This window comes from Rhinolophus sinicus, linkage group LG10, assembly GCF_036562045.2.
Source record: "Rhinolophus sinicus isolate RSC01 linkage group LG10, ASM3656204v1, whole genome shotgun sequence".
Lineage (NCBI taxonomy): Eukaryota > Metazoa > Chordata > Mammalia > Chiroptera > Rhinolophidae > Rhinolophus > Rhinolophus sinicus.
The window spans coordinates 13,880,695-13,907,601 of NC_133759.1; the positions used below are offsets into that span (position 1 = coordinate 13,880,695).

The 26,907-nt window shown below is 45.7% G+C and overlaps 1 protein-coding gene across 6 annotated transcripts in view; it reads right to left on the reverse strand.

Moving 5' to 3' along the window:
• The window catches only part of LOC109445341 (CTD small phosphatase-like protein), a 142,905-nt gene that overhangs the window by 24,362 nt on the left and 91,636 nt on the right, over positions 1–26,907 (reverse strand). For 4 of the 6 annotated variants that reach the window (XM_074312609.1, XM_074312607.1, XM_074312606.1 and 1 more), the window contains exons 3-8: positions 25,495–25,527; positions 18,392–18,493; positions 14,707–14,763; positions 11,155–11,247; positions 7,391–7,576; positions 3,865–3,986 (exon numbers count right to left, since the gene is read on the reverse strand). In XM_074312609.1, the coding sequence (XP_074168710.1) occupies positions 3,865–3,986; positions 7,391–7,576; positions 11,155–11,247; positions 14,707–14,763; positions 18,392–18,493; positions 25,495–25,527 (593 nt within the window). Of the gene's footprint in view, positions 1–375; positions 3,987–7,390; positions 7,577–11,154; positions 11,248–14,706; positions 14,764–18,391; positions 18,494–25,494; positions 25,528–26,907 lie in introns of those variants that run through there. The other 2 variants (XM_074312610.1, XM_019727630.2) reach the window with 2 other exon arrangements.

The window sequence follows — 26,907 nt, forward strand, 5'->3', positions numbered from 1 at the left end:
AATCACAGCATCTCAGTCAGTGCATCCAAACAGCACAGTTCAGGCACCAAACAGCACACACCATGCCTGCGGCTCTTACGGGGTGGGGGCTTCAGTTCTCTTAGGCTGCATTTGGAAAGGGCCAGGGAGGATGGTGAGCCACACTGCTTTTCACAAGCCAGGGGGCCTAACATTGGGCCAAATGGAATTCTAGCTCTCCCTGAGGTCTGTGGCTCCTGGCATCCTGCAGCCCTGCTCCCATCCACCCCTGCTCTCCAGTAGCTGGGGCATCAGGAGACCCCAGGTGCTGGCATGAAGATGGTCAGGGGGCAGAGAACAGAGAATAGAGACAAGAGAGGTGCTGCCGGTAGAGAAGCAGTCCATCCACAAGAGAGCGCAGTTTCACGTGTTTATTTTTGGCAGGAAGGAAATCATTGCAAGCCTCTTGACTGACAATGCTCACCCCTGTAAACGTGCACATTCCACATGTAGGATTTTCTGAGTAATGCTGGATTGTTTATCACATTCAAATGTCCAATAGAAATCCATGACTACCCAGACACCAGCATCTTCACTATTGGGGTGGGGGTGGGGGGAGGTTGTTAGTCTGCAGAGAAGCTCCCTGGAGAATGGAACAGGAACAGACACCATCCAATTACAGTACAATGGGAACAGAGGCAGCCAGTTGCTTTTGCACAGGTAACTGCAAGCACTTTAAGCCATCCCCTTCCCTAAGCCCGGCATGCCCACTGGCCATCACAGCACCTTTAACAGCAGAGGCACAAACGTCACGAGGGTTTGACCAGAGGGCTGTGTGGTTCTGGATTTTATTAGAAAGCCAAGAAAGCCATCTTTAAAATATTGGGTTGTAAAATGTTGCCAGATTATACACTTACAGATTTTTTTTTGTACCAAAAAGTTCAAATGCTGTAACCATGGCAAGTCAGCGTCATCAGGGCATCCTCCTATCTCCAAAGTCAACTCATCAAATTTGTACCATGTCTAAGGAGCTTCCCCAACAACCATCAGCCATGACAGGTGGTGTTCCTTTTCAGTATACAAATGCATCGTTTACAAACAGCTGATGGGTGAAACCACAGACCAACATGTAGGGTTCCAGAGCAATGGAAGACAGAGCAGTGCCAACCTCAGACGTGCCTGGGCACCTCCCCGAGAGGCCCGGCCAGAGGTGTCGTAGCATCATAGGGGCCCGAGTCCATGACCCAAGGTAGCCCGTCCCAGATCTTAATGTAGAAAACACTTGTTTAGAAGACTATATTTTCACCTGGTACGGAAAGGACCATGGAAACACAGGATGTCCGATTTCTCTTTTGGCTAAAGTGTTAGGGATGTTTTGGTAACGTGGGAAGTATATGGCACAGAGAAATAGCTCATAGGTTTCAATTAGGTTTTAAAGCCCACAATTTAATAAAAGGTAATAATTAAAACAATACCCGTATTTACCTTAAAAAACATAAACCCCAAACATTCATCTCATTTCTTGGCCTTATGTTAGAATTCTATTGCTTCATTTACATGTAGGTGATTAAAAATATATATATATATATAGATATAGATATAGCTATTTTGATTATGTACATAAAGCAGGTCAAGGATTAAAATAAAAATGGCATTTTGGAGTATGGTCAAATAAGGTGCACAGAATCCAGGACTCTCAGCGGGCTTGCTGGCCCTCCTGAGAGGTGTGTGTCTGTGTGGCAGGAACCGGGCCCCATCCTCACAGGCTCCGCACTGGCTCAGTGCATGGCACGCACCGTATGGGGAACTACCAGGCGAAGTGTCTGGCTCAAGCCTGCCAAGTGTCTTCACTCCATCTGTCCTCTCTGCCCCCCATGCTAAACTAGACCTTGTGATGCTGACCCAGGGGGGCATGGGTAAGGGTGTAAGGCTCTCATCAGGACCGAGTCCTATGTGGATTTCAACACAACAGACACCTGACTGCAACATTCACGACATTTAAGGCAGTGGGTTCACCAAATGACTCGTTTTCCAATTCAGGGTTTATGGCACGTACAGATCTGCTGTGTAACTGTTATGATCTGTGGTAATGCCGAGCAAGGGGCTGTTTCTTTTTTAACTGGCATGTGGCTTGATGGGTTTGGAACACTCAGAATGCTGGGAGACCTGGTTACCCCTGAATACTTACTTCTCTTCTGAACGCAGGGCAGTCCACAGACCAAAGTGCTGATTGGGAGGACCTGACTGACTTCATTATTTTGTGAAGAAAACCAAACAAGACATTTTACTTTGACCCTCAATTTCCAGTTTTGTTAGTGCCAGTCGCGCCCCCCAGAACTCTGGCGGAGGCCCACCCCACGGAGGCATAAGGCAATGGTGCCAACACGAAATCTTTTTCATTATTTGTTAAGAGCAATACTTTACACTTGTTGTCAAACAAAGAACATGGCACTGCTTATAAACATCTCACTGGGAAAGGCTGCAAAGGGACCCCTGCGTCAGGAAGGGAGCCCTTCCTCTCTTCCTGGCTCAGGACAATGAGTCCCACATCTAGACAGGCTTCCCCAACCCTCGGCTCAGAAATAGGCTGTGCTTCAAAAGAGAAGACCAAGAGATGGACTTGGGCCACCATCAGCGTGGTGGCTGCTGGAGGCCACCAGTCCTCAAGACAGAACAGTCAGCTTATCACAGGGTCTGATGTTGGCTGCAGTTTACAGTGAGCACCACAGCTGTGTGGTACGCTGGACTTTCGTCTTTGTACCTTTCTGAACTCCCATGGCCAGCGCCACGGAAGGGGTACAACTGGTGAGGCTGCAAGTGGGTGGGACCCCTATGACTGTAAGCCCGTCCGAGTGTGCAGCTGAGCAGTGAGCAGATTCTGAGCATAGGCACAGTGGCAAAGAACAGTGTAACAGCCGCTGGTCAATTCCATTTGGTGGCAGCGCAGTAGCAGCAAAGAAAATCCCCAAACAGCTCCAAGTGTATCCAGCTTTTGGAAAGGAAAGATTTAAAAATCAATAAACAGATTTTTCAAAATCCAAGGGTTTGAGTTTCTTGTAACTGCTCTACCCCAAACAAGAACAAAAGAAAAAAACAGAAGTATGGAAGTAGTGTGAAAGAAGAAGTCATATAATGCCACTTTTCAAGGGAAAAGTGTGACCTTAACACCAATTTGTCACCATCAGAAATCATAATATGAAAGAAGCTCTTGTTTCCTAGTATTGAGCCGCACAATTGCAAATACATCCCAAACTGGGTCAGAAATGAATGGAGACAGACACGGTCACGTAAACTCCATCAGGACCCCGACCCTGTGGCATGCCACAGGTAGTCAGAGCAGTCACACCTGCTGGGAGACAGGCTTCTAGGACTCACTCCCATCCCAAGCCACCCCTCCCCCCAGGTTCTAGAAAATTGTCATATTTATCGTCTTAGAGAATCTGAGATAATAAAAGATTGGAAATATGTCGTGTAGAAAAATTAATTCTCAGCTTAAAATAACATTCAAAAAGGCACTTCATCCTGTAGGAAAGAGATTCTGAGTTGGGTCAGCTGCTCCGAGCTGGGATAGAAGGGGCAGGTTGTCTGCTTGGAAGGGAGGACAGTTAAAAGGAAGTCTGATAGATATCAAGCTTTTTTTTTTTTCTTTTTTTTTTCTTTTTGGTATGTTTCAAGAAAAGCAAATCCAGTAAAATGCATGTCCCTTTATGAAATTCATTAAAAGAGTTCATTTTAAAATAGTTGTTTCTGTTCTTAAAAAAGAAAACAGGTAGGTATGGCCACATTCACCGGTGGCCTGGAGCACGGCGTGTCCTCACTGTAGCTCCCAGGGAGCTGAGGCCGGCTGGTCCCCAAGGCCGGGGCTGCAGAGTGCACAGGCGGGAGGCGGGCAGAGGCCGGGGCTACCTGCTACAGAGTCTGTGCAGCATGCTGTACACGTCGTCTTCCTGGCTCAGGCCCTCAAAGAAGGGGATGAGGTCCAGCAGCTCCGTGTCCGTCATGTCATCGAACCAGGACTGCACAGGCACCTGAAGACAGTAGAGGGAGCAGCAGAATTATAGCCGGGGCTCTGGGCTGCTCCGAGCCTGACGGGGTGCCCGCACTGTTAACATGTTCATTGTTAAGGAGGACAGGTATCTAGCCATCACCACCACCATCATTTTGTCTGTTCCCCCGTCCCAACTAAGATCAATCCAAAGGGACCTGGTTCGGGAGACGGCTCAGGAAGGCAAGGTTACGAGTCCCCAGTCTGCGTGCATTTGCCTGTTTTGTTTTGCTGTTGCTGAAAAGGTGGCCAGAATACAGAACATGCGAGAACTAGCCTTGTTACTTGCCAGTTGCAAAAAGATCTTTCCATTGCATCAAACCAGCTGCCTGCACATCAGAGCACGGGGAGGCAGAGGTTACCTGCCAACTACAACACCAGGGAGCCTATGTCACTTGCATGTTCCATGGCAAAGACAAGTGGAGCACTTCCTTCCATACTCAGCAGTGATCAGTTAAAAGGAGAAGTATAAAATTTCAGGACATTCTGAAGCCACAGGCTAAGACAGGATTTTTCCTTAGTTTTAGACAGAAGGGTGGTGAGGGTGGTAGTAGGTAGTCCTCAGGGAGAAGAGATTTAAAAAGAAACTTGGGGAAACCAAAAGAGTTCAAAAGTAATATTTTGACCCTTTTACAAATCTGAAGGCTACTTAGAAACTAACAATTTATTAGGTAACTAAAGAAAAAAAAAATAAGGCAAGGAGTACCAAAAATTGACTATTCCTAGGGGAAGGGGCAGAAATGGAAAAGAGGGCAGAAATGGCCACAAGACTTCTTTAAATTTATCTTTGTTGATAGTTTTGATGTTGGAACCATGTAAACATATTACAGGACTGAAATAAAATTAAACCATTAAAAAAGGCGATAAAAAATGAACCTATGGGTACACAAAGTTGGTGACATAACCACATAGAACATTATTTCAAGTAATTTTAAAAGAGTATTTTCTCTGTACGTTTCTCAAAAAAAACCCTAAATGCATTCAATTGTCTTATTATTAGTAATAATATTAGTACTGCTCTTTTGAAATTATTATATGCTACAGAATAAATCAAAATTATGATGTAAATATCTTTAGGAACCAAGAGTTTCAGTATAAGAGGAGATACAAATACAAAAACAAAAACAAAGAAATTAAATAAAAACTGTTATTACATTGAATTGGAAAAACCAATATGAATTTATGATTTAGTTTTCCTTCTACAAGTATGCCTGTTTTAGCTCTCTCTGTCCAGCACAAAGGGCTAGAAGTGAAGGACATCCCAGTAATGAGAACCCACCCAAACTGTGGTCTTTAAATACCATTTCCACTAATGGGAGCCAGGCTCCACAGAAAAATGGCTGATTCCAGGGCAGATGCAAGAAATGGACACGAAGAGCTTGGGATACCTTGTTGTTCCAGAAAGTGGGCAGCCATCGAAGACTATTGTTATCTGAAGGGGTGTTCACCAGCCACAGGTGAAAATCGGAGCACACCAAAGAATAATAAATGGATTAAATTGTAACAATCAAAAAATCCATGAGTTCATGACGATATCTAAAAAAAATGCGTTGGGTACTTTTGGAGGTTGCTGGGACACCAGCTCATTACTCTGAAATCGCAGAATTAAAGAAAAAGAACCAAGACTTTACCCTGACTTCCCTAGTCAAACATTCAAACTGAACTTGAGGGCCATTGAGCAGTCAATGAGGGCAAGTCTGATGAAAACAAAGGAGTCTAGCCAATAACTGCAGAAATAATCACAGAATTCAGAAATCACCATTTTGCAATTCCTAGTGGAACAGTGGATTTAGCAGTGTTCATCAAGGACGGCTTATGGTTTTAGGTGAAAGGGTGATGGGGAATTTCAAAATGGACGAATCCGGCCAACAGCACCTGAATTCAAAGATCAATTTAAAAGCTTTAAAAGTGGGACAACTGACTTACATGCCTCCTGATGTGATACCACAAAGGTACACAATACCATCTATGATGTATTCTTGAAAAAAAAAATTGGACCTGATTATAATCAGGTAGCAGTGACCTAACTGCTTGTTTAAAGAGAGTATAATGGCTAGAAAAACGTATGAAACACCACCATAAGGCTGCAGCTAGGCAAATCCAGAATGTAACAAATTTCTATGAGACAAATAACCACAATTTCTTCAACAAACAAAAGGCATGGAAGAAAAAGGGAGACGGGGAAGAGAACTGTCAAGATTATAAAAGAATTACGACACATATTAACTAAAGCAATGCATGGACCTTGTTTGGATTCTGATTCAAACAATCTAAACGTTAAGACAACATTTTGAGATAATAGGGAAAATACGAACACAGGCTGGATATTAGATAATATTAAGAAAATTAGTTTTGTCAGATGTGATAATGGAATTGTGATTGTATTAAAAAACAATTCTTACCTGTTAGAGCCACATTACAAAACGCATTATGTTGAATTTGATTAACTCATTAAAATGAACATGTTTAAATATAATAAAATTCTGAAGGTTTATTAAAATGATGTTATACACTAACTAATTGCATCTAGTTTGAAATCATTTTTACATTTTAAGTGAAGCAACCAAGTTCTGGACTCGGGGAAAGGACCTTGTGTAGGTTTCTGTTGAGTCTGAGAAGCCTGGGTTGGGAGGAAGCCTTCTTTCCTGGGAAAGCTGCCTGAGCTCAGGGCCTGGTGTGGCAGCTACTGCTGAGGATCAGCAGTCACCGGTGGGCTTGGCTGATCTCTCCTCCCCTGGAAACATAGGGTGGGAGGTGGGAGGGCATCTCTGTCTTGCTGTGAGTCGTGCTCCACCCACTGAGTAGACATTGAGAGCTGCCATGCTCCAGGGAGCTTTATGTAGGAAATGTTCCCATTATATATTTTAAAAACATCATTACGAGGTGGTAAAGCCTGGCAGCCTTATCTGATGACCTTATTGAAGTGTTTCGTTCATTTTTAAGAAGTGCTTCTGTTGAAGAGGTCACCCAGGCCTTCTGAGTCTACAGGGGCCATGAAACCCGGGCAGCAGCCAGCTCCAGGAGGTTCATGACAGGCAGAAACCTTCTCGGTGGTAATATTTAAATTGCTAAGAAGAAGATACACGCTCATGGAGCACTTACCCATAGCAAGCACTGTCCTGCGTGCTTTTCATGTACTGCCATACTGACTCCGCCAACAATCCTCTGACATTAGCATTTCTATTATCCCCATTGGACAGATGAGGCAACTGAGGCTCAGTGAGGTTAAATACCTTGGTCAGGGTCATGCAGTTGCTAAGTGGCAGAGTTGGGATTTCACCAAGGAAAGGCCAAGAAACTTTGCACGGGTGCTGGAAGGTACCAGAGTGGTGGCTGCCCAGCAAGACAGCTCAGATGGAGCCCTGCATTTTCTTTGGAGCTACTTACTGCATTCTCGGGGTGGAAGATGTACGAGGCAGGAGAATTGTCCACAATGATCACTTTGCTCAGCTCCCGTCCAAGGCGACTCAGGTCTTTCACGTAGTTCCCACGATGGAAAACACACGATTCTCTGAAGAGCCGCGCCCGGAACACCCCCCAGCGGTCTAGCAGGTCAGCTACAGGGTCTGCGTACTGGAAAGCAGGGGTCGCAATGAAGATTGGGTGCCGGAAAGAGCCCAGAATCCCTGATCTACTGCAGCAAGATGCAGCTTACTTTCCTAAAAAGGGATTTAAATCATCGGATGTTTTAGGATCCTGGTTATTTTCCTCTCCGTGGGTGCAAGACACCCTGGATTCTTCCATTTCTCTCATTTCTCATATCCAATCCATCAGAAATTCTTGTCAGTTCCATCTCCAAAAATATCCTGAATCCACCCGCCTCTCCCTATTTATAACACCAGCGCCCTATCCAGGCCTCTGTAATCTCCGGCCTGGGGGAGACACATGAGCCTCTAGTCTCCCTTTCCCCTTGAGCCTCCTTTCCAGCCCACTCACCGGGAATAAGGCCCATATTCCTCGCCCCGTAGACTGTATGGCGGCAGCTGCACAACTTCTGTGACCTCTCGGCTCCATCTTGAATCACTGGAGCCACACTGGCTTTGAACAAGGTCAGAACCTCTGCACAAGTGTTCTCTCTGCACAGAACAGTCTCTTCCCAGCTCTTTGCATGAGCCTCTCCTGTCCCATTTCTCAGGTCCTGGTTTCCCTTACCACCCACCTAGAGCCCTCCTGCATCTTCTGGATATTACTCTATCGCCTCACAGTAATTTCCTTCACGGAGTTATCACCATGTGGGGTTACTTTATTTTCTCTCCATTGTCAGGGCCCAGGCCTTGCTGTCCTGTTCACCATGAAGTCCCCAGCACCACCCAGAAGGCCTACGTCATGGTAGGGGCCCTGTAAATACTAGTTTCATCAGTCAATCAACTAGCCAACTTGGAATTGGGCTCGTGTGGCATGTGGCCACACTGCCCCCTAGAGGTGCTCCGGGCAATTGGGCAAGACCCTTCCCTGACAGTCTCAGGACGGAGCAGACACCCACTTCCACTTACTTAGAGCCCAGGAGTTTATGACAGGGAGTTTGTGCCCAGCTTACTTCTGGGGTTCATCCTGCTTGGCCCTCTCTCATGGCCTGGGGAATTTTTCCCAAAGCAGGCTGAACTGGATAAAGAAATAAAGGGGTCATCCCCGAGGGAAAACCTTCCCACATGAAGACGTCTAAAAGACTGGGTCAGATAGACTGGCTGGAGCTGGAGGCAAAGAAGCGCCAGCTCCAAGCCCGATGTGAGGCCAGGCCTCAGCACTAAGATAAAAGTGAGGGCACCAGATGTCACCAGGTACCCAGCGACTAGTCTGGGAGGCAGGAAGCAGCTGAGGCTGGTGCTGGCGGGAAGGCGGGCAGTGGAATACACATCAGCCCCTGAGGGCAGTACAAATGCCAGCAGGGCTGCAGCAGCAGCAGGGATGCCATGACAAAGTCCTCCTCTTTCCAGGGACATCCTGCGGGAGGCAGAGCCCAGCAGCAGCTGCATTTCCTGTTCGCCACGTAGGGAGGGCGCTCAGGGCACTGCAGGTTTCTGCTGGTGAGGGTTGCCTGGTGCCACAGGGGCGGCTGAAGGGGGCTGATTCTAAATGGAAAGGATGATTCAGTTCCTCATGATCATTGATACTGGTGGTGGCGTACATCTTTCAAGGGAGTTCTAAGTCTAGGGGCTCCAGGTCTTAGAGATGAATGTGGGGAACGTAGGCTTCCTGAGGGCAGGGACTTTGTCTGGTTTGTTCTCTGCTGTATCTCTGGTGCCTAGTACAATACTTGATATACAGTAGGTACGAAGTAAATATTTGTTGGGTGAATGCGTGAATGAAGGAAACTAAGATGAGGACGCAGATATTGAAGGGCTCTGACAGCAGAGTAGGGCTCCTGCTGGCCCTGGGGCGGTGGGCCAGGAGGTCTGCTGCACCGATGGTGCTGGCTGGGAGCTGAGCCCAGGGCCAAGAACTGGGGAGTGCCACCTGTCCTGAACTTGTGCACCAGGGAGGAAAGAGGCTGGAAGGCAGCACTGGGGAGCTGATTTGGCTGAGCCAGGCTGGAGTGGCAACGAGAGAAGGGTTGGAGGACAGATGGAGGGGCAGGTGGGAGCAGTCCAGGCAAAGAGACTAAACAAGGATGTTTAAGCGGGTGCCGGGGGCAATGCCAAGGAAGAGTGTTCTCAATTTTGCCAAAGAAGAAAACAACTCTCAAGCTGCTGACAGACACTGGTACAATCTTCCTGTTTATTATTTCGTGGGGTACCCCTTCAGGCTTTGCATCACCCCAGAGCACTGTCAGAGGAGCCGCTGACACTATAGTAGTTAGGCTTGTACCATTCCTCTGACGGCATCGCTGGGGAAGATCATGATTCCCTGAGGCCGTGTCCCCTTTTTAGCACACGAGGGTCAGGCCCAGGCTCTGCAGCCCCTCTCTACCGGCTCATGCTTTAAGGCCTGGCAATGAGCCTGGCACACACTGTGCAGGTGGGGTTCTCTCTCACTTTGGCCATGACAGAGAGATGGCTCAACAAGGCAGTATGTCTGGGAAACCGGAGTCAGAGTTCCCAACATGCAGAGACGAAGGGGGCCGACGAGAGACAGGACATGGGGGAGGGAGAAGCATGTGAGTCCTCGGAGCAGCTCTGTGACAGGCAGATGGCTAACTTGGGCCTCACAAAGCTCGTCTTTGGGGCTACTTCGGGTCCCTGAGGTGCCGCCAACAAACGGCTGGTGTTAGCCCCATCAGTCAACCTTGGAGAGGTGGTCGCGGCACGGACCTCTTCTGAGGAGTGGGGGGTCCGCCTGTCTGCCCCACACAGCGCAGGCACCTCAGCACACCTGTTAAAAGAGAGACTAAAGCCTCCCAGGGGTCCTGTGAACCTGGTAATTCCCTTTAACAGTGGGGGAGGGAAAAGAAACGAGGGTATTTGGTCAGAGCCAGTGCAGACTCTGGGTCAGAGATTCATACCAAGCTCTGGAACCAAAATGTGCGTAAATTATTTGATCATCATCATTAATAATTAATAAGCAACGAGCACAGGGGCACGTACCGTGTGACGGCGCCCAGCACAGCATATGGAACACAGCTGGTGCTTCACCAATACTTGCTGAATGGGACTCAGGCACTGCGCTAAGCCCTTTACATGCAGGATTTCTTTGGATCCACCACCCCAGGCAGATGAAGTTATTATCCCCAATTTATAGAAGACACTGAGGCAAGAGAAGTACAGTAACTTGCCTGAGATCACAGGGCTCATTAGGGCGGTCAGAACTCTCGTGCGGCCCGTGCCCGTGGGTGAATCTCTGACACGCATCTCTCCTCCAAACCTGTGTAAGCTAACCCAAGGGAACAGAGGCTGGAGCCTCTAGCATTTGGTTGCCAGTGAACAGATGAGATGCAGACACCCTTTCTCGGTTACGCTGGACACATTTGTGATTTCCTGCTCTGTGGACAACCAGCTTCAGGGGGCTTCATGCAGCAACTTCATGGAGCATTTGTTCCAAGGGCTCCCTGTCACCATGGTAACCCAGAAGCCTTTCAGGCTGGTGCTGTGCACATGGCCTGCATCCATCCCATCTGGGGTGGGAATGTGTCACCATAGAAACAGCTTCCCCCACCTTAACAAAGGGCTGTTTGACAGATAGAGGGTAGGGGTGGAGGGGCTGGGAGCTGGACTCACCTTGGCCAAGCTGGCAGTAAAGAGCACACACTCGAAGAGCTGTCCCATCCTCTGGAGGAACTCATCTACATGTGGCCGCTTCAGCACATACACCTGCAACGGCAGGAAACAGCAAGCTGGTCAGTCATAGCAGTTGCTGGGCATGGCCGGGGAGCCCAAACACCAGGGAAGGAAGAATTCCTGAAATGGTTCCTGCCTCCTGCTCCCGGGGTCTGTGTGTGGTATGGAGACCCTGATTGTATGAGGGGCTACGGAGTCAGATGTGGCACTTCAGGCCTGATACACTCTTCAGATTGGGTTCCAGGTCTGAGTTTGCTTCAGATGCTCCTCCCAAGGGAGAGAGGGAAGCTGACCGTGGTACCGAGAGTCTCGGGGATTTTCAGAACCAGTGAGTGGAAAGGTTGTGCCACTTGTGAGAAACACTCATTCATTTCACATGTGTTTCTCGGCACACGCTCTGGGTCAGACCCTATGTGGACACAGGCCATGGTCTAGGGGGTGTCCTTTTGGAGGTGCAGGCCTGGCCTGGCAGGTCTGCTGCCACCTTCTTGTCTGACTAGAACACCTTCCCTTGCTGGGACGGCCCGGGGAGGAAGCGCAGGCCCAGCAAAGCTGCAAGAAGCGCCATGTTTGTTGGTTTGGGAAGCCATCCACCGGATACCACAAAGGTTACTCTGCTTGGGCTTGGGATAGAAACGGATACTTCGGGGGATGTGAAATCAGCCTAATCCAAGGCCCCAGAAATGAGCCACTAGGAGGGTCCTCCCAGCAGAGAGGGGCAAAGGGTAGACTTTCCTAGAGTGGCTGGGCTCGGTGCTCCTGACTAGGGAGCCTGAACAAATCTTAGCAAACAAGGGAGATGGGAGAGAAGGCAAAGCTGGTGAGCCAAGATAGAAGAGGTAAGAGGAGGGAAAAACTAATTAAAACTTGAACAAATTCCATTTGAAATTAGCCACTACCCTAAAATAAATCAAACTTGTTAAAATTCAATTCAATTCGTATTCACTGAGCGCCAGCTCTGTGCTCAACCTGAAGCAGTTACAAAGATGAATCAAACACAGGCCTTGCCCTTGAAGAGCTCACAGTCTAGAGCAGACAGACACAAAAGTATATCAAAACCAACATGCATAATGAAAGCTATAGTAAAAGGATAAATTAAGGACAATGAATTTTCCTCTCAAGGGGATAGAATCACAGAAGGTGACACTTGGCCTGGACCTTGCAGGATGAATAGGAGCTCACCAGGCCAATAAGGATAAGCGAGCTTCCAGGCAGAGGAAACAGCATCAGCATGCATCGTGGCTGAAAATACCTGGGGTATTAGAGAATGGCCAGAGCCCTGCATGACCAGCCCTTTAGAGCAGCGACAAAAGAGGGAAGATGGGGTCAGGAGAAGAAGTGGCTGAAGATGAAGTGTGCAAGGCAGGTCAGGGTAGTATGTGTGGGGCCATGAATGGCAGATGGAACAGGCTGGATATCCTACGGGAGGAGTGACAGAGGGAGCCTACAAGGGGGGCTGTGTCACAGAGAATGTGCTGCTGGCAGAGGAATTCTACAGAGCCAGGGCTTGCTGGGAAACTTGTGGTCCATGGAGAGTGGAGCGAGCAGGGGTCCGTGGCTGAGGGGATAGTGAGGGGCCCGAGGAGCAGCATGGACTGGGGTGGGTGCCAACAGGGCTCTGAAGACCTGGGAGGCCAGGGTGGGGGGCTGAGGGCAGGGTCTGTGGCTGCAGTCGCTCCCGGTGCCCACTTTGCCCATGAGACTTGGTGCCAGGGAGGGGGTGGCCTGTGGTCCTCAGTGACCCTGGGAATACTGCTTGGAAAGCAAGCTTTGCGACATGCAAAGGGCAGGAGACTGATTTGGAAACTCTGGTGTTGGTGCCTCTGGCAGAGAGGAAGGTCCCGGGCCCGGATGCCGGCGTCCAGGCCCGCGTCCCCGTGCAAGTAACCAAGAATAGGCCACTTGGGACCTGCACAGCCTATCCTGGATTACTTGAACGAGGCCACGGCCTTCGCCAGGGCCTTGGTCCTCCTCTTGGCGCCTGTGGCTTCATTCCCTCAGGAGAGAGTTTCTGATCCCAGCCCTGGTGCCCCGGGGTATCTATCGCCAAGTGAATCATAGCGCAGTCTGGAGGGAGGCTGGGGGGGCTGGGCTGGCTCCTTCGAGAATGGTCTGGTCATAGCAGGTCAGGCCCCGAGGGTCAGGCTCACAGTCACGAGGTATTAATTTATCTCCTAATTCTTGCCATGCCAATGGGCAGCCTCTCCTTTGCCTCATTACTTTGTAACATGAGCCAAGATAATAAATGCAGAAGCCTTAACTGCTTCTCAGATACCGAGTTAATTCAGTTGATGCTTTTGCAAATGTTAAATGCCCAAGTGCCTGCTGTTTTTGGTTCCCTAATGAGTTTTAAAAGCATGAAGTGTGGAGATACCAGGGCCAAAGCTGCCTTTCCCGGGAACGGCTTCCTGGCAGGGGAGGGGAGGGACTGGCATATCAGGAAAAGAGCCTTGGGCAGGTGGCAGGAGACGGGAAGTCTCATTTTAATTCTTCATATTGTATGACCTTGAGCCAACCCTTTCGCTGGCTGAGTCTCAGTTTCCCCACCTGGACACTGAAGTGGCTGGGCCACGTGATTTCCGAGGCCTTGCCAATTCTGACACCCTCCACTCAAGGGCCAAAGAGACTACTGCCATTGTTAAAGAAACACATCCTGTCATGGCTCAAGCACCAAGAGAGATTTCCTTTCCTGGGATATGAACACATCAGTCCAGAGACTGTCACTTTAACACAGTGGGGTGGACAGCAAGATGGTCAGGTCAGCCGTGTGGAAAACTGACCCAAGCTCCCCCATTCTTCAGCCTCCAGGGTTAGTTTTCCTACAGTGTTTTCAATATGTTCTTAAATGCATTTGTTCCCAGAGGAGCTTCATGCAGATAAGGAAAAAAATATCGGAACAAAGAGGGATGCCAACTGATTAGGGCATCTTTACTCAAAGCTGCCTGCTATCCAAATACTCACACCTGTCTCCCTTTCTCTTTTGCTTGGGTTTTTGCTAAAGATTCACTGGAGAACATGATGCAGGAGAGACAAGATCAGGATGGAATGGCTGGCATTAGAAATGGAACCTTTTCCTGAAAATCCACCATAAGTGGGTACCCTGTGGCATTTTCCTGATCCTACTAGGAGAGTAGCTGAAAGCAATTACATGAGGAAGTTAATTAGACCATCAAGCTAGGCCAATGGGGGAATATGGAAATTTCTAAAAGTCTGCATCAAATCAAAGAACTATTTCAACTTGCAAGTACATCTAAACATCTAATATTTACAAACAGACTATAGTTTCCCTTATAAATTCAGCATATAAATAAATCCACCAGAGTGGAAAAAAAGCAGAAAACAATTATATTTATTTTACAAAGTTTGCTTCCTTTTGATTTAGTAATAAGATTACTACTGAAATGGGAATTTAGAAAAAAAGTTTATAAGAAATGTAATTACTAAAAAAAAAAAAATGCTAATTGAAACTCTGATTTAGCTTTGATTTCTTACCTGATGTATAGTTCCATCGATTTCAACCGGAACAATAAAATCAGCATTACTAATAGGCTAGAGAGAAAAGAAAACTATAATTAATACGTCTGAAAGAATGAAATAAAATTGGAAAGGTTGGCAAGAAAATAATGTTGCCTGTACCAATGTTTTTATTATTGGAAAAAACAGTTCAGGAGAAGGATGCTGAAGCATGCCTTGGGTCCTTAAAATAAGCACAAGCAGGAAAGCACATTATTTTCTGTTTTGAATATCGTTAAATGTTCAGCATCTTGGTGTAACCTGCTTATCACCTGCCTCACCTCAACCACGAAGGGTAGGGAGCCTGGCTAAGAAACAGGGCTCCTCAGAAACCTCTGCTCTTGCCTGAAGCCCTGCCAGGATGATGGGAACCATGCTGGCCACCAGGGGGAGGAGGTGAGAGCCCAATAGGGCCAGAGAACAGGGCTACTTGGGGAGGAGAACTGATACTGAACCCACAAGTGCGGGCTGCCCTGGGAGGGGCTGCTCAGCAGGAGACGCTCAGCGCATGGACACAAAGCAGGGCCAAGGGCTGTGCGATGAAGTCAGAGGCCGCAGACCCACACCCTTGGGCAGGCTCTTCCCATCTCTGCTCTTCCACAGCCACAGTCACAGGTCTCGTGAGTGTCCGTGGATGGTTCCATACAGTCCTGAGCACTAGTGATTTCAGGTCACCCTAGGTTGCTCTGCTCGAAGGAACACGATACCCAGCACCCTTGAAAATGGCTGGATATTTAAAATAACGCTGACAGTATTAAGGACATTTAAAATTCAAATATCACGCTTCGGTACCCACTATATTCTCAGTGATGGACTCACATAGAGCTCTAAATGGAATTCCACAAATTAGGAAACTACTCGATGAACAGACCCAAGAGAATCACCAGGCTGCAGACCCCTGGGACAACAGGAGAGAGATGGAAGGAAGGAGAACGTGTGTGGTGGCCACTGGGCAGGGGTGTTGGGTACAGAATCTCTGTTCAGACTCTGAACTGGGGTTTGCTGTTAAGTCCATCACTGTACAAACGCACATTCCTCTTTGATATGCAAACTGAAAAATGTGAAAAACACTAGATCGTAGAACCATTACCAAGTACTCAGTAGAAGACCTGAAGCTTAGTATAACTTAGTTTATTCACTTCTGTGGTTGGAAGGCCTAGGACAAGTTCAGGATTTTGAAAGTTCACCACTAAAATACAGAATCATACTAAAAAAAAACAAAAGGGAAGACGGAAAGAAGAAACTCTCACAAGGCATTAGATTGTGAAATCATATTCCACAGAGTATATGAAAAGAGAAAAGCCATTCCCCAGCTCAGAGCAAGCAGCTGTCCTTGATCTCCTGTCACGTGTCAGTGCAAAGGTCATGCATGCTGAAGCCAGAGTTCTTAACATGGGTCCATGAGCCTGTGTGTTGTACATTTTCAAGGACAGAGGCTCACAGCTTTCAGGCTCTCAAAGGGCTTTGAAATGCCCAGAACATTAAAAACCATACAATAAAGAATATTCTGCTTGCACATGTGGGCAGACCAAGGCGAGAAGAAATGAGATAATCTTCACATCAACTTGTCCCATCAGTGCCCTGTGAGCAGAGCCTGGAGACACCAGGGGCTGCCAAGGCCCTGACTTTGTAGCCAGGAACCCTTAGGAACCTTGGGCGGTCTGGCCAGCATTGCTCAGACTCCTGGAGCTGCTTGAGGGGAAGCTGTCGCTGCTATGAAGGCAACTGACCCCAGCTCTAAAGGGCTTCCCTCCAGAGGGACTTGAAAAAGTCCTGAGCAACTTGCTGACAGGGGAAGAAAGGCTTCTTCCAGTGCTCTTCAGAGCTGAGCTGGGACATAAGGCCACTGCAGCCCTGGACCAATCCTGGAAGGCCCTGGGGCATGAGGTGGTACCTACATGCCCCCACGGCCAGACAGGCTATTTCTCACTGCTAGAGGTAAGTGTGGCCCCTCCTCCACTCTCCCAAAGGACTCAGAGATAACCACCTGGCCTTGTCCTGTCAAGGAATGCCTCTGTTAAGTGAGAAGCAGGCACAAGGGAGGATGTCTCTGGCATTAAGGTCTTCTGGCCAATTTGATGGCTCTTCCACTCCCCGTACAACCATCAAGGGATCACTATGGCTCACGTGAGACACATACCCCATCTTGGATGGTGGCTTTCATGTCTCTTAGTGAAGTAAGGGGCGTCCGGGCTGAGGGTATGAAGAGGAATGTGGTCCCACTGGCCAGCGACAGTACTACAGTTCCATCGCCAAAACTATGCCCAGGCAAACGGGATTAGGACCTGCTTCTTCTCGCCAGCACACCGATCCCCTAGTTCCAAACCTTTTCACCATTTGCCTCTTTTAAGCAATTTCTTCCATTTCAAAACAATGGAAAATGGTTAATTAACTCATTTCTTAATAATGTTGCCACAGCTGTCCCCGCAAGGAGGCCCTTTGGTCATTTGTAATGTTTGCTGTTATTCTGGTGGGGAGGTGGCGAGTGAGGAAGGTAATAGAAGTAGTAAGGCTGTCTGATGCTCACTTACATCACCGCAGCCCCCCACCCTTCAGCAGGGAAGTCAAACAGGTGGATACTCATTTAGCTAGAAAGCTTATAAAATCTCCATGGTTGTTGTCATGAAAATGGTCAAAATAAATGGCTGAATCTGTTCAAATACCCATAACCCTGGAAGTCTTCTTCAGTGTTGAACATCTTTCAAAAATTGGTCTGGGCAAATGTCCAGGATAGCAGGTTGTTTTGACAGCGCCTCCCTGCCCCTCCTAATAAGCATATGGTGCTCCGGTTACCTTGACAAATACACAGTAGTGTCCTAGGCATTGGTGCACGGATTGCCGTGTGCCACCTGAAAACGATTTCTGCAGGGCTTAGAGTGTTGGAACAGTCAAGTCTCCTAAGAAAGAGTGAGGTCTAATGATACTGGCAGCCGAGCGCTTTTCCCCTCAAACTAATTATGTTAATATTCAACTACTTGAGTTAATGTTCATCTGAGTTAACAAGCGCCTGTTACTGGGATTTCTTCATGAGCAGTGAAGTCATACACGAATAACCGCATGCTTTCATCCTTTTTTTTTTTTTTTTATGGTTTTTCTCCTTTATTCTGTTAAAGTGGTGAATTACTTTTATTGATTTTTGAACGTCAAACCCACCTTGGATTCCTAGCATTAATCCTCTTTGGTTGTGAATATTGTCCTTTTTATATATTGCTGGGTTTGATTTGAAAACATTTTATTTAGCATTTTTGTGTCTATGTTCATGAACTATATTGTTCTGTAATTGTCCTTTTTTACAATATCCATGTCATGGTTTAGTATCAACGTTATTCTGATCTCATAAAGAGTTGAGAAGTTTCTACTCTTTTTTTGGGTTTTCTAATCATGTACTTTATTTATGTTATTTAAAAAAATTTATTGGGGTGACAATTGTTAGTAAAATTACATAGATTTCAGGTGTCCAATTCTGTATTACATCACCTATAAATCCCATTGTGTGTTCACCACCCAGAGTCAGTTCTCCTTCCATCACCATATATTTGATCCCTCTTACCCTCATCTCCCACCCCCCACCCCCCTTACCCTCTGGCTTTCATCCTTTTTTAATGTGACTGAGACCAAATCACAAATCACTGAGACCATAATCACAGAGGGTATGTTGACTTACCTTAAATGAACTGTGCACCAATGTTTCATCTAAATCAATGACCACACATTTCTTTCCATAGTCAAGCACCGTCACCTCGGGAAGGAGGTATTTAGCTGGTGGCTAAAAAAAAAAAAAAAAAAAAAAAAAAAAAAAATTAGTATTACCTTGATGTGCAAGACAAACCAATCCTCTTATTATTGTATTACCCTATGTCAATGAGGTTAAAAATAAAACCAAACATTTACATGCTTGGTCAAGTACATCATAGAATTTTATTTAAATGAATAGGAATAAGGAGTTTGCAACTGAAGTTTTACCAAATCCCGTGCCACTGTCTGAATGGCTATCATGAGAGGCGAGGCTTTAGAACCAGACAAACCTGGATTTGAATATCAGCTCTGTCTCTTTCTTGACTATCAGTTGGGATAATTAATGCCTACCATGAAAAAGTGTTATTAGCTGTGATTACAGTAAATGCCCCACATTCTGCCTGGCATATATACGGTTATTGTTATTATTAAAATGGACTACACAAAATTGAATGTTATTATACTAGCTACTCTTACTATGCAGACCCATTTCCTGGGATCATATTTTGTCGGAAATTCACTGTGGTACATAAATATATTTCAGAGCTAAATTGGAACCACAGTATTTTTTTTTTTTTAAGTGACTGAAGTTTTCAAACACTTGAACTGTAGACCTGCCAGACTGCCAGCAAAATGCAATCCAAACCGACCTCCAATAATAGGAAACAGAAGTAAAACAGGTCCAGGTCCGGTGCCCTGCTGTTGCGCCCTTTGTGCCCGGCCACTGTGGTGTAATAGTTAATGTGGTATATCTCTGCCCCTGGAGGGCATACTTTAATCCACAGAAAATCTATTTATATGTCTTTGTAGTAGCTGAATCTAATCTTTTATTTATATTTTTAAAAGAATTTATTGGGGAAGGGGAACAGGACTTTATTGGGGAACAGTGTGTACTTCCAGGACTTTTTTCCAAATCAAGTTGTTGTCCTTTCAATCTTAGTTGTGGAGGGTGCTGTTCAGCTTCAAGTTGTTGTCCTTTCAGTCTTAGTTGTGGAGGGCGCAGCTCAGCTCCAGGTCCAGTTGCCGTTGCTAGTTGCAGGGGGCGTAGCCCACCATCCCTTGCAGGAGTTGAACCGGCAACCTTGTGGTTGAGAGGACACGCTCCAACCAACTGAGCCATCTGGGTGCTCAGCGGCAGCTCAGATCAAGGTGCTGTGTTCAATCTTAGTTGCATGGGGCGCTGCCTACCGAGGGACTCGAGGAATCAAACTGGCAACCTTGTTGTTGAGAGCCCACTGGCCCATGTGGGAATCGAACTGGCAGCCTTCAGAGTTAGGAGCATGGAGCTCCAACCGCCTGAGCCACCAGGACGGCCCTGACTCTAATCTTATGATAAAGAGGTCATAAAGAGTTAATAAAATGCTGAGTATCTTCAGACTACCTCATTCTTGATTTAGAGTATTTATTTCTTTGGGCCTTGCCTCATTCTAGAAAAGATTTGAAGTATTTTAGTTTGCTTTGTGGCATATTCAATGCCCAATGTTAACTAGCTAATTTTCTGCCCGGGGGAAGAAGGTCAAGCTCTGTTCAGTATTTAATGCAAAACAAAACACAAGAAATGATCTGGCCCTAGCCACTGAAGAATGAACAGTTTAGCTTATCAAATAAAACAAGAAACAATGAAATTAAGAGGTAATTCCTTTTAAATGGCTATTCTTCCCCCCACCCCACTATTTTGTTGTTATTTTGTTTTTAAAATGAACGTTAGTCAAGGATCTAGAGTTAATTTTGGACTTTAGCTGATTCAATAAGGAATATAACAGGGGCAGGCATCAGGTTAGGTACATTTGCAAGTGCAATGACCACCCTGGCAGGGAGGGGCTGTCAGGACTGACCACCATGAGGCCACGTGTGGGGACATGAGCATTTCTATTCCTAGAGGGGCTCTCTCTGGTGAGTGTGGGTGTTTCCTCTTCTCCAATATCATCTAGAAGAAAAAGCTTTTATGGCCTCCCAACTCCCTTGGTTCTAATTAAAGCTCACCAAGCACTATTCCTAATCCCGAGGCACTGAGAAGAGATGTGCCTGAGATACGGAGCATGGGATACAGAGCACAGGTCTTAGGAAGGACTATGTCCTTCATTATAAGTCAACGAGCAAGCAAGTTATTAAAAAAAAATTAAAATAAACTTGCAAGAGGGAAGTTTGGTATCAAAAGTGCTTTAAAAAAGACAGGGTATAATGCGCTCTATACGTGAACAGAATGGAGAGGATATTGGTTACTTCTGTTATTTAGGTGATAGCAGAAAGCATGCTTATGACAAGAATAAAATTTGTTCTAACTTGTGTTATACACTTATGTAATAAAAACACATTCTCACTGTAAAGAGTATAGATATGAAAACACAACTGTTCCCTTTTCCATACCCCCCCTCCTTTTATCCCCCAGATGTGTCTCCCTTTTTAGTTTGGTGTGTATCTGCAGTCCTTTCTCTATGCATTTATACACTAAAATAACATTTTAACTTTATGTAATTGCTAGCCTGGAAAATAAGGATCTAGAAATTCTATCCCTAGCATATCTGAAAACATCAAAGATCTGCCAAAAGTGGCTCAGTTATTTTCCAAACCCAGGAATAAAAATTACTTCCTTAGCATATTTAACCCATACTTTACAAGCATTCTCTGAGTAAAAGGCCTCCCCATACTATTCTGAGAGAAAAGAATGAGAAAGGTATGAAGCAAACTATGGATTTAGCATTTGAACTGCAGAGAAAGAACGAGGACAGGCTGGGCAATGGGTTAAGAAGGTTCCATTAATCCTTATCCTGGTTCCTAAATGTACACAGCTTCTCTGAGAGCTTGGATTTAGATTACTGCAAATTGTTCAGACTATTGGTAAGAATTCTTCTGGACAGCTGTGTCCTTGAAACGTGCAAGGACGCTATATAATTGCAATAACGCTTTGTTACTCCAATTGATCTGTTCAGGTGATGCTTGAATCATTAACTAAACAATGTCCTGAAGCAAATTTTCTCTCAGGCTCTCATAAAGCTGAAGAACAAGAAAAACACCACTTACATCAAGCCCTTTCTATACAAAATCACTCGCTCCAAAGCACGTAGAGGGCACTGCCAGGGCGATGGATGGAGTGGAGAACAGGGGCAAAAGCCATGTTGGGGAGGGAAGAGGAGGAAGGGACCTCAGCTTGCCATCCAAGGTCTGAGAAGGGCATTCATTCAAGTTCTCCTCCTGGGAATAGATCTGAAGTTTCCTGTCCTTGGAACCTTGGAAGTGAACTGGCAGCCATGAATAGTTAACTCTATAGTTTCTTTCTTTAGAGTACCCACCCAACACACGCTCACAAATCTTATAGATGTAGTACCTCTTCTTGGTACATTAGATTTTTTTTTTCCTTTTTTTGTGTGTGCAGAGATCTCAGGGCCTATTGCAGGAGAGGGGTGAAGGAAACTCTAGACCATCTTTAACTAGAACAGTTGCTCTGCTTATATGTTCTTTATGAGGTTTGGTTGAAAAAAGTATACTACTGCTTATTAAAAGGATTTAGTAAACAGCAGAGAAATGTAACTGTTAGAAAACACATTTCTCCTCTCCCCTGTCAGCATTTTGATGGCTCAGCTGCACAGGTGAGCATCAGGCTGTTGTGTGATTCAAACGATCAAACGAGAGTGTGGGGAAGGTAGCCCAGGGTCACAGCCCCAGGGGTGTTCCTTACTGGGGCCAAAGCATCTGCGCGCTCACTTCCAGCCACTACCACCCAGACTTCAGTGGTTTCTAGACCTGGCCCTCTGTATCATTTGCTTACCCTTCCATACCTGACTTGCACTGGACAGCCCCCTGAGGCTTCCAATAAGATGTGTAGAGAGCCCCAAATCCCAGCTCATAGTTTGGAGACACATGTTACTAAGTGGAATGTTTAACATCAAGTCTAGATAAAGACATCATTTCCAATAGGTGTGCAAAAGATGGATTACTTAATAAACGGTGTTGAGATAACTGACTTGCCACTTGGAAAAGGAAGTAAAGCTGGATCACTACTTCATGCCTTACACTAACATAAATTCCAGATGGATCAAAGACTTAAGTGTAGTGGTGAAACCATTAAAATACTAGGAGAAAATATGGGTCAGTCAGAGTGTGGAGATCTTTCTGAGTATGACATAAAACACCAGAGCCACAAAGGATAAGATAAATACAGTGGTCTATATAAAATTAAACTTCTTTGTGGTCAAAATGATTATAACAAGGCCAAAAAGATATATCATAAATTTTGGGAAAGTGCTAATTTCCTTGAAATTTAAAAAGATAACGCGGTATAAAACCTATAAGAAATAAATAGGGAAGAAAGACATATGGATAATAAACGTGTAAAAAGTTGTTCACACTCATTCATTCATAAGGAAATACAAATCAATGCAATAAATTGATACCATTCTTTACTTTCAAATTAGCAAAGATTAAAATATTTGATAAGAGAATGGGGAATCCCATACACTCTTGGTTGGAAGGTGAATTAGGCTTTTGGAGGATAATTTGGCTTTAATCTACCAAAAATGTAAAATATGTCCTTTGATCTAGCATTTGCACAATTAGGAACTGATCACACAGACACTAGCTCTCAAGTCCACAAACAAACTTGCACAAAAATATTCATAAGAGAAGTATTAGCAATAACACAGAAGTGGAAACAAAGTAAATGCCATCAACTACATGTAAAACAATGAGGTAGATGCTATGTACTCATATTTGGAAAGATGATCAAGATGTCTTGTTAAAAGCAAAAAAATTCTGTAAAACTCTTATTTGCGTAAATAGAGATGGGGATTTTTTTTTTTGTACTTGAATCTTTCAGTATTTTTTAAAACCATGAGCTTGAATTATTGCTTAGTAAAAAAACCCAAAAGGACAAAGCTGCACATATAAACAGAACAACATGAAAATGAAAAAAGAAGGGTGACGTGAGCAGCAGATATGGGGGAGTCCAGCTGGAACTACTCTGGGCACCCACAGGTCAGGGGTACCTTTTGTATTCAGGGCCGGGGAAAAGCTTTCATGAGGTTGTGGAACCTGATTTGCAGGCTCAGCACAAGCCTGGATTTCTGGTCCTGTGGTGCACCCCAAGCTCTCAGGGGATCCCAGCAATGATCAGGTCCCCCTATGGTCCAGAAAGGGCAGGGCTACTCTGTTTATGTGACCTGTGCCCTTGCCAGATAGGTGCAGATTTTGCAGGGGAGTCCAAGACTTGAATCCCAGGGCTGAACTTGGGTTCAGATGGACTTGGGTTCATTCCTGCAGGAAAGCAGGCAGTGGAGATCATACATGCCCATCAGCAGAACTGCTTTTCTGGAGGTTATCATTCAAAGACGCTCGTTACTTGAGCTAGGCTTTGTTTTTCTGCAAGGTATTTCACAGATTCATGAGGCCTGACCCAGTGTCTCACATATAGGAAGCAGTTAGCAGTTTATTGATCTAGCATTGGGCTAAATTATACAAGGAATCTTTTTCCCCTGGGCTATTTTAGTCCGAAATTCTAGGATGTGTCTAGATTTGTGGGAAAAGGGTCATTTTCCTCAGTAGAGTTTTTACCCTGACAAGTGATTCAGCATTCAACTTCCCAGATAGCAATGAATTAACTTTGAGAAAAAAAAAAAGGGCTATTAGAGTGTCAGAGGTACGGGGAGAGATGCCATCTGTCACCTGTTTAACACAGGTACCTTTGCAGGAAAACTAGTACTTTGTATAAAGGCTACAAAGAGACCTTTGGTTATCAATCCCACTGAGGACTGATAACATGTGAAAAAGTCCAAGGAAAGATAGATGACAGATCTGAATCCTACCCAAACACTGGATAAGAAGTCATGCTGCTTGATCAATCTTTTTGATCAGTTTTCCCAACAAAGCCCAACCCCCAGTCATGCTGAGAAAGTCAGAATCACTCCACAAACCCTTGCCACTTGTTAATCAATGGAGGGTTAAAAGTTCTGAGAAAAATGAAATTATCAAATACTTTTTGGGCAATTTATAAGCGACATGCATTAACAAATTCAGAGTCAATCTGTCCTAATGAAATCCATTTCTTTCAGTGTAGGGTTGCTGTGTCTCTTGGAGAGTCCCAGAAAACATGTAAAAAAGTCCAAGGAAAAATAGAGAACAGATTTGAATCAGACAATCTGAATCAGAGAACCTTTCTGGATTAAAAGATCAACGTATATGGATCTCTTTTAAAACCTGTATCTTTCTCTCAGGTCACAGGCCTGCCTGAAAGGCCTTGTTTGATACGGACGTCACAACAGCAAGTTTCTTTTGGGACTTAGTCACTGGTCTGCTTCTTGCTGAACGGCCATAGGCCAAATGGCTCTGCGCAGAGCAGGAGAAAGAGAGGGAGCAGTGGAGATAGGGGGTGCCTGAGGAGTGGTCTAGGCCTGTGCGGGGGTCGAACACTGGTATAGCTATTCTTTCAAATTCCGGGGCTGAAGACAGAAGTAGGGGACCCAGGGAATGCCCAGCTGGGGCAGAGTTCCAGCACAGCCAGCTGTGGGGGTGAGGCGGGTCCTGCAAGCTCAGAGACTATATTGGGCTAATTTTCTGATCTCAGAGTCATGGCCAAGCTTCTGACACTGTTGAAAAGTCAGGAAAGTTCTGTTCACCTGGGACCTGGGCTGGGTGAGCCCAGTTCTACTCGGACAGAACCTGTTGTAAAGAACCATGTCTGGGCAAAAGTATGTTTTCCCAGGCGAGAGATCTGGGGCTAAGGTGCTGGGGTTGGGGAGTGTGGCAAGCTGCCTTAGTTTATTCAGACCCGGAGGTCCTTCGTAGAGAGAAAGGAAAGCGAGAATTTGGTTAATAGATGCTGGTGACCCCCCTGTTCCTAAAGGAGGGAACTCTCTCTGTACAGAACTTCCTGCTCACAGTTTAAAATGCAGCTTCATTCTTCTTCTTAACAGAACAGAGCTGTTTGTATCACATGATAAAACTTAACATAAGCAAGAACATAAAAAAAATTTTACATGAGTGGGCCCAAAGCTACAAGAATCTCTGAATGTTCAAATAAAACTGGATAAATATACATACACTTGGTATGGGAATGATCCCCCTCTGGTCACCCTGAGGAAAAAGAAAAAAAGAAATCACTGTCAGATTTGAAGAGAATTTGATCACATACTCAAAAGAAACTTTAATGCACCCTTAAGTACAGCAGGCACGTGATTTTCTGTCCTCTGTACCTTGGTGGTATTTAATGAACAAGAGGAACCCAAAGATTTTCCAGTTAGAGCCCTGGAACCCACTCTGCCTCCCAGACACCCCCTCTCCTGACAAACCAGGCTGGGCTCCTGAGGCTCATTAATTGGCTTGTTTATTTGAATAGTGCCTCCCTTACTCCCAGAAATTCGGTCCTTAATTGAAAAATAAAAATGAAAACCCATACTTTACTTTTATTAGAATCCTACTAATACCTGGCTTGTTTCTTCTTGTGAGTAAGTTTTTCCCTAAAAAGACTAAGCCTTAAGTCTATACAATAGGCAGGGAAAGGAAGACAAGCTCGTCAGATTACAAGGACCGCCCCCCCGTCACTCCTGGTCCTCTTCTAGGGGAGGATTGGGCAGAAGGGACAAGGCGAGGTACAAAAGGTGCCCTCTGAGGCCACAGACACGGGGATAACTTTCCCTTTAATGGGAATAGAACCTGTATTCACAGGGAGTGTTAAGAATAGTCAGGCCACACGGAAGGGCCACTACCATTCCTCCGCCTGGAATTCCCACCATTCCAAACCTGGTTGATGGAAACACTTCATTTTAGCATCATTAAGAAATGCTAATAAAAAAACAACCAAATTTATCTCCATTGAGCATTTCCAGTTTCTGTGCTGCTGCTGCCTCTTTTTTAGATGGTGGGATGGGAGGCAATGAATAGCAGGTTCCCGATAAGGAGATGCACTGTTTCACGGTCTCCTACAGTGAACGGTTTATGAAGAGTGTATCCCCCTTTACTGAGAGGGATCACTGGTGACAGGCGTCTCACGGAAAGGGGTCAAACCTGACTGTGGACAGTGGCAGGGGGCTGGCTCCCTTCTGAGCTCTGCTCTGACTCCAACCATTTAGCAACTTCTTGATCGTGTCCAGCTCGTAGTCAACACCTCTGCAGTGTAACAGCAACCACTGCTCCTCTTGAGATAATCTTGATGGCTCTTTGCTTTTTCAGGACACTTGGGGGCTTCTCTTAAGGATTTTAAAGTGCCTTCTGCCATCCATTATTCCAGGCAGAATCGTGCTGCTCTCCAACGCGACAGTACAATCAAAGCAAATCTCACTTTTCGAGAACTTACGAGTATACGGAGAAGTTCATTTCAGAAGCTCCTGATACTATTCCTAGCATCGGGACCTGGGAGCACATCGCTGCCCTTGGCGGGGTAGACTTTCACCAGAAGCTCACAAGCCCAAACCAGTTGGGTCACTGTGGAGTAGGGTTTCTCAACCAGCACGACTG